Source organism: Ctenopharyngodon idella, chromosome 20 (assembly GCF_019924925.1).
Source record: "Ctenopharyngodon idella isolate HZGC_01 chromosome 20, HZGC01, whole genome shotgun sequence".
Classification (NCBI taxonomy): domain Eukaryota; kingdom Metazoa; phylum Chordata; class Actinopteri; order Cypriniformes; family Xenocyprididae; genus Ctenopharyngodon; species Ctenopharyngodon idella.
In genome coordinates, this window is record NC_067239.1 from 20,395,565 (window position 1) to 20,409,746 (window position 14,182).

At 36.3% G+C, this 14,182-nt stretch overlaps 1 protein-coding gene across 5 annotated transcripts in view; it reads left to right on the forward strand.

Moving 5' to 3' along the window:
- The window catches only part of myt1la (myelin transcription factor 1-like, a), a 67,427-nt gene that overhangs the window by 43,187 nt on the left and 10,058 nt on the right, over positions 1-14,182 (forward strand). For all 5 annotated transcript variants that reach the window (XM_051876113.1, XM_051876115.1, XM_051876117.1 and 2 more), the window contains exons 8-13: positions 3,574-3,705; positions 4,402-4,492; positions 7,032-7,139; positions 8,003-8,223; positions 10,824-11,098; positions 13,354-13,578. In XM_051876113.1, coding sequence (XP_051732073.1) covers positions 3,574-3,705; positions 4,402-4,492; positions 7,032-7,139; positions 8,003-8,223; positions 10,824-11,098; positions 13,354-13,578 — 1,052 coding nt within the window. The remainder of the gene's footprint in view (positions 1-3,573; positions 3,706-4,401; positions 4,493-7,031; positions 7,140-8,002; positions 8,224-10,823; positions 11,099-13,353; positions 13,579-14,182) is intronic.

A 14,182-nucleotide genomic window follows, 5' to 3' on the forward strand; every position in this document is an offset into this window, starting at 1 on the left:
TTTTTTATTTCTTTATTCCTGGTAACTGTGACTTTAAATCTCACAATGTGACATTATATCTTATTTGCATATTTCACAATATGACTTCATCCCCTGGTTTCACAGACAAGGCTTAAGCCTTGTACCAGACTAAAAAGCATGTTTAAGCTGTTTTAACTGAAAGCAACTTGCACTGACATATCTTAAAATATGTCAGTGCCGTTGTTTTGTCTCAAGATGCACACCAGTAGTGTTTTTTTCTAAGGCACGTTTATAAAAGTTACTAATCCTAGCTTAATCTAAGCCCTGTCTCTGAAACCAGGTTCATATCTCTCAACTGCAGATTTATTTTTCTATTTGTGATATTATATCTCACAATGCGGCTTTATTTCTCATAAATGTGAGATATATTCCATGCTGAATTATTATTTCTTATTTAAAACATTTTTGCACACTAAACAGATTTATTTTTTATTCTGATGTGGAACTGAATGAGTGTATTTGTTTCCATAAATGAGTGTATTTGCACAATTTTTTTCGTCCTGAAAGCTGTTGCAGCATTTGTTCTCCAGTGTCTTGGGTCACTTAACATTCCGTCACACACTGCGCCGATGACATTGATGACTATGGGGTCACTTTGGTGAGACAGAAACATTTTTGGGGCTTGTTTTAAACACTCAGGTCTCCCTGGTAGCAACTTCCATAATGACAACAGCTTATGTTGCTAAAATAGGTTGACATGGTAACATCAGAGACTTACCTTGTCAGGCATGAGTAATGGCAATCTGCATGGCCCGTTAGGAAAGCAAATCTCATCCCTTGGATCCCATACATGGTTTATTACCTCAGATCCTTCCCAATCCAAACTACAGGAGCATATCGATATCACATTTAACAAACAGTGGTTATGGTGTTGAGGATTCTCAGATCAACTGCAGTTACCCAGTCTAACTGCTCTTCCTATCTAGTATTTGAAAAGGTTCATCATTTGTCTCTGCTCTGAAGGCGCTGCTTCGTATGTTTCATTACCCTCCATTTGCTCAATTTGCGCTATGGTTTCCATTAAAGATAGTGTCTCTGTGCTTCCTGTCGCAGTTTGCTGTTGTTTTGCAGTGCACGACCACAGCAAGTCAGAGGGTCGTGTAATTATAGAATTACACCACGTTTTCACACCTCGTCTCCAGAAACTATTCTTGGCTCTAATTATTGGAGCGTCGTTATTAAACATGTCGAGTGATCTCACTGTTCTGACTGACAGGGTGCATTATTATTGCATGCTTGTGGAGTTTTACAGCAGTTATTTTTGGCTAATTAAAGAGGGAAGATATTACAAATGTGTTTTCTTAGCTAAACCGATTTGACTAACACAGAATGCATTTACTGATAAATGTATCCACAACTTTATTGATCAGCCAATGGGTTCTCTACAATCATTTGCTGGTCTTCCCTTTTTGGTCTCATGGTAGAAACTACGCATACCATGAACCAGAACCAGAGAAAGCTGAACAGAAAGTGGTTTTCACTTGCAAGCTAATAATGGGGAACTGAACTGCTATAGTGGAAACATTTTTTAACAGCATGAATTTGAATATCAATATCAATGAACATCTTGGAAGGAGTAAAATGTCTATGAATAAAATGCTGTGAGATGAAAACATTGATATGTTTATGTGTATAATGTATATTTCATTATACTCTGATACCTAGTTCCTCACAACAATCGTTTTGTTTTATGTTTTCCTACACACTGTAAGGGGATTGTAAAATCAGTTATTTTTTCTTAATGCGCACAATTGTATATTCCATATTTATGAAACTGTTTAGAATGGTAAATGATAATCACCCAGACATATGTATATATATATGTATGTATGTATGTGGGTCAATGACGTGACGTCATTTTTTTATCCAAAGGCCTTAATAATAATAATAAAAAAACAAAGATATGACATCCAAAGTATGTAAGGTAGTACAACTAGATCTCTTTCATTGAATCCAAAAGGTTTTAATTATATTTTGCTACATATAAAAATATTTTAAAGATTTTGAAGTGTCAAAAGGTCATTCGGTTTAACCATCCAAAGGCCAATACAGCCATTTTATTTGTGATTAAAATAGCTTAAAATGTAATAAATGTATATATTTTTTATTCTGGCATGATTTTATAACATCATATATTAACATAGTGCAAAATGGTATTAAAATTATGTTTAGAAGTCATTGCTTTGTTATGAGAAAGAATAGAGATTAGAGAAAGAAAAATTAATTTCATTGATGTCATTCAGAGTAACCAATATAAAGGGACCATTTTGGATCAAGTCATGCGGTCAGTATCATGTGACAGGATGTAACATCATTCAGACACCTACAAATGACCACATGGTCGTGAATCAAAGTAACTAACTCTCTTTGAACTATTTGAAAAATTCATGTTTTCACTTGCTCAAATGCATGTCCCGAAACATCAGGTCATTCGGTACAACCGCTATAAAACAAGGAAAATGTTGTAATATTTTAAAAACTTGTACTAAATACAAAATGTTTAATTGTCCTATTGCTTGCTAGGTAGCAAGCTAACTAGCTAGATATCAGCCTGTTAGCATTGTTCGAAAATATCGTCATTCGGTATAACCAAAAGTGTCATTCGGTAAAACCGAAATTTTGGTTAAACTGAATGACTTTTTTGGTGACAAATTTTGTCCATCTTGTAAAAAAAATGATGAAAGCAGTGTTAATTGATTATAAAAAAAACACATAATTTCATTGTAAACACTTAGTAAAATGACCCATGTATATATGTATGTATGTTGGAAGGGCTGCTATGTTGCTATTATATTATATTATATTATATTATATTATATTATATTTAGAATTGCTATCTTACTTACCAATACAGAGAACACAAACACAAAATTAATGATTCATAAGCTTTTCCAATAGGCCACTGATGTTTAATATTAGTGCACTTATAGCTCAATATGTTTTATAATTAAATACATTCAAATTATAATGAGAATATTTATTTTTATAAAGTTATCTGCAATAATGTAGATGATATTTTGTCTTGCTGTACAGCAAAATTAAAATGTTAATTATTAAGTATTCTGACAATATTGAACTTAGTTTTGCAAAGTATGGCTTATCAGTAAAAAAAAACAAAAAAACATTACTACATAAAAAAACATTCTACATATTCTACATTCTGCAGGGAATAAGTAGACAAAATTAATTGAAATTAATGATGTAGATCTTTGTTTTATTGTCTGACTAATGAAATTCCTCTGTGCTGTGACAGATTTCTTTGAATTGCAATCCAATAAATTCTGTCATTCTGATTCAAATCACGGCAGCCAATTCATAAATTTAGAATTTTGCAGAACACGCGTCTCGTGCATCAGTGTCCCTCCTCTCAGCCACAACTCTCATTCAGACTATATTCTTCCAGTGTCCAATTTCAAAGCAAACAGCAAACAGACAGTGTTTGAAAATAGCTGTAACAGGAGCATAAATGTTATCACAAGGAATCCAGCAGGTTAATGGGATTTGCTTACTGTGCCCGTAACAGGATATGCCAATAACTGTCTTTGCTTGCAGACTCAAGGGGAGAGAAAAAAGAAAGCAAGTGTCCGACCCCGGGCTGTGATGGCACGGGCCATGTCACGGGGCTGTATCCTCACCATCGAAGCTTGTCCGGCTGCCCCCACAAAGACCGTGTGCCACCAGAAAGTAAGCCAAATTTGAATGGCTGTTTGCACTTGATAAATGTTCCCATGCGTGTTTGCTACGTGCTGTCTGTGCTGTGGGCATGTTTTACCCCTCTTTTCTGGCATTTTTGTAATGCATATGAGTGCATTTCCTCCTCCACCCAAAGCGGTGGCGCTCTTTCTCGTAGAAACAACCTTTGCTTTTCTGGATGTGCTGATAGTTGCTTATGTGTAATTTTAGCCTGTTTCTCAATATGGCTGCACTGATCTCTCAGACGCAAAGCAGCTTTTTCATCCCTACCCAGTCACACCTCTAATTGGATGAGGATCATGTCACTGGCGGGTTCTGATGAGTCAGTTTACTGCAGGCCCAGAGACGTAGCGCTGCAGGATGTGTCATAGACAACCTAATGGCTAGACTCATTCAATTCACCAAAAATAAATCCGTTATTATTGAAGAGAGATTTCTTTTCCTCTTACGCCAATGCTTTCACACAACGTGCATGCCATTAACACATTGCATGCCTAGATTGTTCTTTCACCATATGGTGTGGCCGTGATTAACTTTATGATTAACTGATTTCAGCTGGAAATGTTTCTTAGGAGCATGTGCATGCTGTTGTCACTGAGCCCGTTCAGCTTAATAGAACACAAGGCTTTCATACTCACTCTGGATCCTCCTAACCTTCTCTCGCCCTCTCCTCTCTGTTTGTCCAAGTTCTTGCAATGTATGAGAATGTTCTAAAGTGCCCCACGCCTGGCTGCTCGGGACGCGGCCATGTAAATAGCAACAGGAACTCCCACCGCAGGTGAGTGGCTGGAAGGGACGTGGAGAGAAGAAACTGGCGGCACTGTGGGGACTGATGTTCCAGTCTTTTTACACACTTTATACAGGGAATATGAAGAATACATGAGTTTAGATGGAGCCTTGCTTACAGGAAGGAGAAGAGGGACTGATTTGTTTGTGTTGTGCTGAGCTCGTCTGGATGATAGAAACACATAGCTCCAGGCTCAAATATTTTATTTGCACATTGGCACTTTTGACATGCAGACTGGAGATTCAGGATTCAATTCCCACCTGGAAGGAGAGGCATGGTGAACTTTTGAAACCTACGAAAAAGTCTCTAAAAATGAATAAAATAAGCTAATATATAATTCTAATGAATAATTCTATTTAATATTTATTTAATTATATTTAATAGATATATATTAATTATATTTAAATGATGAATTCAACATAATTATTTATATATATATATATATGTAAATCTTATGTTATTTTTATATATATATATATATATAATTTAAATATAAATATAATTTCTCTATGTATATAAGAAGCTGTTTCTTACAGTTTGGCATTACATTTGAATGCCTCTAAAAATTAATAAAATAAGCTAATATATAATTCTAATGAATAATTCTATTTAATATTTATTTAATTATATTTAATAGATATTATAGATTAATTATATTTAAATAATGAATTCAGAATAATTATATATGTGTGTGTATATATATATATATATATATATATATATATAAAATCTTATGTTATTTCTTATGTATATATTAAATATAAATATAATTTCTTATATGTATATAAGAAGCTGTTTTTTTACAGTTTGGCATCACATTTGAATGCCTCTAAAAATTAATTACAAAAAAAAAGGCTAATATATCATTCTGATTAATATTTCAATGTAACATTTATTTAATTATATTTAATTGATACTGTATATAATTGTAATATAGAAATATTGTATATAATTGTGTATATACAGTATATATATATATATATACTGTATATACACACTATATATATATATATATATATATATATAAAATCTTATGTTATTTCTTATATATAATGTAAATATAAATATAATTTCTTATATGTATATATAAGAAACTGTTTTTTACATTTTGGCATCACATTTGAATGCCTCAAAAAAGTAATAAAATAAATAAGCTAATATATAATTCTGATTAATATTTCAATTTAATGTTTATTAATTTTTAATTGATACTGTATATAATTGTAATATAGAAATATTATATATACAGTATATATATATATATATATATATACTGTATACACATCATATATATATATATATACACACACAAGATGAAACACAGAATTTGGCCTCTCTAAATCTTAATTTTCTTAAGAATGAGAGCTCCACACATACAGTACAACACTTATGCAGTTAAGATGTGCCTCCATGTGCTCATGGTGTACATTCAGACAGATGCAGTCTCCACCCGAAGTCGCTGCAGGCCATGTTATATGGAACAGCTCCTATGGGACAAGCACACACACACACACACACACACACACACACACACACACACATACACACACTATTAGAAGGGTTGAGCTGGAAAAAACAAAATGTATAATAGGGGAATATAACAACCTTGTACTGTATATATGGTTTGTCTACACATTCCTCATCGCATGGTTGTCATGGCAACTCAGCATAGTGACAGCCGTCCTTCTGTCTGTCAATCACCACTCACTCACTTTTTTTTTTCAAATTCCATTCCTGTAAATGCACAAGTACCCTGTGCTTATACGCTTTATGTGTTTCTGAAATTGCAGAGCGTTCTTCTGTTTGTATTTTTGTCTCATTTGTTTATTTTTTATTTTTTGAGAGTGACTGAATGGTTTCCGTATTACCCGAAGACAATAAGAAAATTGCAGATGATAAGACAGTTCCCAACCATACAAAGGATTACAGAGAGAGAGAGAGATGACAGAAAAGTGGGAGAAATGAGACAGAAACAAGGGATAAACAAACGGAGATAGAGATAGAGAGTAATGAGAGGAAGAAACAACAAGGGAGAAAGAGAGCGAGTGAGAAAGGAGAAAAAAAGAGAGCAAGGGAGCGTAGCTGGATGTTCTGAAGCTCAGTTTGCTGTAGTGTGTCTCTCTGAAATGACTGCGGTATCTCGCTGTGAGGAGCTTTCTGAAGCCAGCCAGCCAGAAATGCCCAGCAGATATCTGCAACGCTTTGCCTTCATACTATAGAACTAGGCCACATGAAATGCATAATTCATACATAAATATCCCCATGTACCACACACACGCATACCAGGATTTTGCAAACACGTTGAAAGTCTCTATTCAGAAAATGTCATAAAAAGCAGACTATTCTCTCTGACAGACTTGTCTCCATATGCTGGTATTATACATTCCCTCATATCTCACTTTGTTCTTCAACTTCTGCTATCTGCTAGGGCATGTGTGTGCGTTTGAGAGTGCGTATGTGTGTGTGTGCCCTTACATGCTGCTCGTAAGGTAATGTTAACACCACATAAATTGCTCTGCTGCTGTTGCAGTCTCTCGGGATGTCCCATAGCCGCCGCCGAGAAGATGGCAAAGGTTCAGGAGAAACATCACTCCTGCGACAGCTCCAAGTCCAACCAGGCGTCAGACCGCGTCTTGAGGTACAGCGTGACCCTCCGTGCCATATGATTAATAAAGATATAATGCAATAAATTAAACTTTGACTATATATATATATATATATGTATAAAATAGTTAAATATAAATAGGTAAATATATCTAATAAAATATTTATTATATTAAATATTTATTTATTATTATAAAATATAATTTACTCACCCACGTTATTTTTAAATCCTAAAAATAATTTTAAAAAATAATAAAAATGTAAATAATTTAAATAAATGAAACTATAAATTAAATCATTTAAAGGATTAGTTCACTTCTGAATGAAAATTTCCTGATAATTTACTCACCCCATGTCATCCAAGATGTTCATATCTTTCTATCTTCAGTCCAAAAGAAATTAAAGTTTTTGAGTAAAACATTCCAGGATTTTTCACCATATAGTGGACTTCCGTGGGGTACAATGGGTTGAAGGTCCAAATTGCAGCTTCAAAGCGCTCTACACGATCCCAGACGAGGAATAAGGATCTTATCTAGCGAAACAATCAGTCATTTTCTAAAAAAAATAAAAATCGTTTCGCTAGACTAGACCCTTATTCCTCGTCTGGGATCGTGTAGAGCCCTTTGAAGCTCCACTAAAACAGCAATTTGGACCTTCAACCCGTTGTACCCCACTGAAGTCCACTATATGGAGAAAAATCCTGGAATGTTTTCCACAAAAACCTTAATTTTTTTTCCGACTGAAGAAAGAAAGACATGAACATCTACTTTTTATTGAAATAAGTTGCATTATGAATATAAAACAGGTTGCAAACAGTGATTTATGTTCACTTTAAGTACAATATGTCCAGGCCTCTGATACCCAACCTTGATTCTCTGTCTTTGTCAATTGTTCCAGGCCCATGTGCTTCGTGAAACAGCTGGAGATTCCACAGTATGGGTACAAAAATAATGTCCCAACCAGCACTCCGCGATCCAACCTGGCCAAGGAGCTGGAGAAGTACTCCAAGGCCAGCTTCGACTACAGCAGCAGTTATGACAACCAGCCTCATGCCTACGGCAAGAGGTCCCTCACCCCAAAGAACCATGGGCGGGACACCTCACCCAAAGGATATGATGGCAAGCTTGTCTTTGTTATTCTTTCCCCTGCCAAGGTAGCAAGAGTCAGAACTGATAAACTGGCCTCTCTCTCTCTATAGAGGATCAGATTGAAATAAGATTAGAGTTAGTTTTGTACCGCCAGATATCCTTGTGGTCATGGGCGACATTTGACTCTCGAGTTAGGGTGGGCAAGAAAAAAAATCTTTTTTTTTTTTTTTTCAGGTACAAAACGTCTTATTGTACCTGCATCTGCAAATTTTTCGCAGAAATTTTAAGCAAACAAGTTTAAGTTTGCTTGTTGTTTATTTAATAATTCACGTAATTTTATTATCACGGGAAATGACGCGGACGACAATATGTGATTCAGTGTGCACATTTTGCAAGCAACTGGTGATAAAGAAAACTGTCACGTCGCAATATTGAAAATATTTACATTTTAAACCATGAAGGCGAGATAGTGGATATCACACAAACAATGTGCAAACTTTGCGATAGAGTTATGCGGGTGAAGAAGTCTCACACGCCAGTCAGTTGTTCAATACAGAACAGTAGCGGCTCCTGGCCATAAATATAGCTGCGGTAGATTCTGGGTCTTAACCATTTTTTAAGCTTTATATTCTAATCGCTGAACACATCAGACACTCTTTTGGCAGAACTCGAATGCCCTTGCAGCCAGAAATCTGCCCCAATGGTTTACATTTACATAGGAAAGTTGTAAGGCGCTATAGAGCTAGGGAGGGCTCCGAGACCAGCTGCCCCACTTAGTATCATTAATACATGCCTGCCGAATCCTTGCGCTACATTTTAGTATATCCTGCTTGCGCGCTCAACTGTGCACGAGATAGAGATGAAGTATAACGTGGGAAATGAAGTATACCCGGGCCTTAAACGCTACAAATTGAAGTGGACTAGTCTGGAGCTGACGGCTCACATCGGGAAAAATAATTGCCGCCCATGCTTGTGGTATTTTCCATTAAAAATGAAATTCTTTTCTATTTTGGTTCTCTTAATAAAAGCTATAGTTTGGATTTTTCACAAGCAATCATCGAGTTCAGTGCTCCTTTATTGGAAATCCTACGTTACTTATTGGCTTCTGAAATGATTAATAACCTAGGTACACAAACCCAGTGAAGAGATTTCCAATTTGCATGCAGCTCCTTTAATTGAATTATGGCTGTATGGTTATTTTTGACCATCAAATTCACGTCTGTAAAGAATGTATAAATATATACATGTAAGTTAACATATTTTATCATTTATCATGATATTCTATATATGCATATTAATACTGAAGGCAGTTATGTAGGTGTTAACCTTTTTGCATGATGCCAGATTTAAAAACCTAATGTCTGGATGTGAGTTTATCAGTTCCCTCAAACATTGTGTTTTTGTTTCCATCTTCAGTTTTTTAGGGTTTTGTTTTGTTTTGTTTGGTAATGTGCAGCACTGTAGCTCTCAACTGCAGCCCTGGTCTTGATAAATGAGTGCACTTACATTTGTGAAGGAATCAAATTAACTGGAACGATTTTGTTCAAAATGGTAGCAGTTGATTTCACGCCCAAGCCAGAAATTGTAGAGATTTCCTGTCAACAGAATTCGGCTGGATATTTTGGTACAGTTTCATTAGCTGTGCTTAAAATAACTCATTTTCATTATAACTCATGGTTATTACATCAGGACAGTCTTGATTGCCCATAAGGAGCATTACAGCATGCCCTGCAGTGATAATATAGACAATGTTATTGAAATCAGAACACATACCACATCTCTGAAATTAAAGAGCATTCTTGCAAGTGATGTTATTTGCCTGTATGCTTTATCAAAGAAATTCAGTTTTTGATAAATGAGACAAATGAAGAAAATTAAGCCTTGCAAAAAAAAAAAAAAAATTAATGAGAATAACATTTAATTAATGTTAGGAATTAACTGCACTTCATTTAGACTCAGTTGGCAACATCAATTAGTTACACCCAGTTTAGTTGTAATGGCAGCATTGCTATTTGTCTCAATGCAAAATGAGATGAAAAATAAGATCAAATGGGAGAGTATTATAAATCTTGAATAAGTGATTATAACTGCATTTTAGCAGCTGATTCTTCAGCTTTCAGTATTTGAGGATACTCAGTTCCTTAGTCAGGAACTGATTTTTTCTCAGATATTGTCTGGATGCATAACAAAGTTCGCCTATGAATGTGGATTTATATAAAAGAAATGCTGTATAAATGCTTTCCGTGCAGGTCTTAGATTTCATGTTAACAATGTGTAGCCCTCTGCACGAAGCCTAGATACACTCTCTTCCACTTCTCTTTCCCTCTCTCTCTCTCTCTCTCTCTCTCTCTCTCTCTCTCTCTCACTCACACTCAATTTCTCACAGCATTCATCATGAAACATCAGCTTATCTAATAAGCCAGTGTGTATGTGTGTGTATCTGTCTGTGCATCTATCTATCTATCTATCTATCTATTACCTACCTACCTACTTACCTATGTTTCGTTCATTTGTTCTAACATTCTAGTATTCCATCTATCTATCTATTGCTCCATCCGTCCATCCATCCATCCATCTATCCATCCATCTGCATGTAGCCCGTCTGACCTGGTATATGTTTATGTGTGCAGCCAAGCGCTACTGTAAGACCTCAAGCCCGGCCAGCAGCACCACGAGCAGCTACGCTCCCAGCAGCAGCAGCAGTCTCAGCTGTGGAGGAGGAGGAGGGGGAGGAGGAGGGGGAGGAGGAAGCAGCGCCAGCAGCACCTGCAGCAAGAGCAGCTTCGACTACACGCACGACATGGAAGCCGCCCACATGGCTGCCACCGCCATCCTCAACCTGTCCACGCGCTGCAGAGAGATGCCCCAGAGCCTTACCGGGAAAGGCCCGGAGCTCCTGGCACAGGTGAGGGTCGACAACTTTTTCCTGCCAGTTCCTTTCTCATGCTCACCCATTTGTACTGCTAATATATTTTTCTCTCTCTCTCTCACTGGGTATTTCTTAGTTTCTCTGCACTGCCTTCCAGTTTGACTGTGCTTTGTGCCGGTAAAGGTAGTGCACCGAAATGAGGGCATGCCAGTTTAGAGTCATTCGGGGCAAACCCCTGGTCCTCTCGTCCGAGCTCATTTGCACTGTGTGTGATTTAATACATTGAATGACAGCTGCACCTCTGTGAGCTCCTGCAGGTCCTCTCTGCTAGAGTTAGGGTCATCAAATGAGCCTAATGGTCTGAGCGAGCCATGATTGCTTTAGTGACACATCGATTTCAGACATAATCTGTATGGTGATAATGAGAGCGAGGGGCTGGAGAGGACCAGAGGAAGCTGGCAGCTGCAGGAACGCTGGAGTAGTGGTGCCCCTACTCTCTCTCACTGAGACAAGTAGAATTAATGTCGATTTCAGCTGTGGTCCAGGCCAAGCCAGCTCTCCCAGCATCCCTCTGGGTACATAGGAAAGACAATGACCTCTCTTTAAGGACAGTGAGGCAGCAGGCTGGAGGGAGTGGGGATGAAAATGAAAGAAAGAGAGAGAGAGGGACAGAGGAAGTGAGGAGCTGCAGGGCTCTATATATTCACTAATAAGCAGCTGTACAGAGATGTAGGGCAGTGCAAAGAAGATGCTCACACTCTTCTTTCATATCTTTTTTTCTCCGATCCTTTCCCACACTGTAAAAAATGAGGTGGTTGTAGAATTTAAAAAAAAAAAAATGTCTACTTTATTATTTGAACTTAAAATGTTCTCAAGATTTGCCATCATTGTAAATGTAGAAAGACTTTGTTTCTTAGCTTAAGTGTTCTGTGTAAAATTGCGCGCTGCATTTTATCCTGTTTTCTGTGAGAAATGCACTGTACAATACATTCAAAAGTTTGAGGTCAGTAAGACGTATAGATGTTTTTAAAAGAAGTTTCTTATGCTCACATGTATTTAAATTATCAAAAATACAGTAAAACAGTAGTACTGAGAAATATTATTAAATTTAAAATAACTTTTTTTTCTAGTTTAATATATTTTAAAATGTCATTTTTTCCTGTAATGGCAAAGCAAAATTTTTAGCAGTCATTACACCAGTCTCCAGTGTCACATGGTCCTTCAGAAATCATCCTAATATGCTTATTTGCTGTTCAAGAATATTGTTGTGGAAACAGTGTTAATTTTCAGGATTCTTTGATGAATAGAAAGTTAAAAAGCACAGCATTTATTTGAAATAGAATTTCTTTGTAACATTGTAAATATCTTTGCCACTTTTGATCAATTTAATGTCCTTGCTGAATAAAAGTATTAATTAAAAAAATTATAATAATTGTACTGACCCCAAATTTTTCAGTGGTAGTGTACATACAGAACAAAGTGTTTGTCGTCTCATTATATGCCACATACAGACCTTAAGACTTTGTATGGTACATGAAACATGACAAGGGTAGCAAACAACTAACTAATCATTTTAAGAAGAGGTACAAATACAGCTTGACATCACAACAAAATCAGCAACAACACCTTAAATAAAACTGGCAAACGGTCAAACTATGCAACCATATTAATTATTCATGCCCAACACAGGAAAGGGGAACGAAGGCAAATGAGACTGAACCACAGAACTTCTGTTTCAGTCTAGACATATTTGAATACACAATTAATGCTACGTTTGTTAATTCAACTAGAAAAAACTGAATATATTATGACAGAAAATCTCCTTTTGAGATCCTTTGCTTGTGTTTAAAGTCGGTATAAAATTAGTCTTTTCTTCCCTATTGTGATGTATATCCGAGTGAAATGGCTTCTTGGACGTGAAAAACAAAGTGCATGGCTTAAAAAGAAAACTATGTGCACTAATGAATAATTTATAATAGACACTGCAATAATCCATAAAAAATAAGAATTGTCAATTTTGATTTCATAAGTAAACTAGAAACAATAAACAAAAAAATACAATTTACAAGCAATGTTTTTTTTTTCAAATAATAGTTAAAATATTAATAATAATAATATAATACAAAAAATCTATTTAACAATGCATATGAACCATGTACCCATCCTCATCTATCATCCTTCCCTTCCATATCTTACTTTGCTTCTTTATCATCCTTTTACTTCTTAATTATTCCCTTTATTCTTTATTCCCTTATCAATCCTCCTCCTCCCTCTTCTCTTTTTCATGGCAGAGCCCTGATGACAGAGATGGGGATGAGAACGGAACCCTGGATCTGAGCCGGGCTGGAGGGATGGGGGAGGGCAGTGGGGGTACAGTGCTGACCCCCCTGCAGCCCATGTCGCCCCAGCGGCAGGCCCTGCTCAACAGCCACTGCTACCAGATGAGCACAGCAGACTGCTGGGACCTGCCTGTGGACTACACCAAGATCAAACGCCTGGACGAGGACCACAAGGAGGTACTGCCCCCCTCCACCCGACACCCCTTGAGTCTGGCTGAAGATGGACCGCAGCACTCACTTTACATAGTGAATTTGGATCGTCACCATTTTTTTGTCGTACTGTAGAATGTGATCGGTATCTAAATAGATCAATATCTGACAGTTTGGCAGTAGCAATTACCAATTTGTATTATTAAATAGAGGATAATCCAAATGTGAATAAAAGGCTAATAGTTGTTAAAATGCTTTCTCCTATTCTAGCGTAGCATGCATGCACATCTTAATTATTTTTATGGTTGTTTCCCCCAAAAAGTGTAAATACCATGACGCTAACAAAACATTATTGTGTGTTTGAGTATCTCGACACTGCAACGTTGACTTAACCAGTGGCGTGAGATCTGTTTCTCTAACCAATTATAGCTGATGAGATGAGGAGGAGTGTTCAGGAAACCTGTCTGAAAGCAATCATTATTTGTACAGTTCTGTTAGTGGTGATTCTAGTAGCAAAAGTAAGAAATTACACACTTCACAATTAAAAAAAAAAAGAAACTTTCCAAATGTCAGTCACATTTTTATCATGAAAGTTTAATAAAATATTGTTGCATCAACTAATATTAAATTT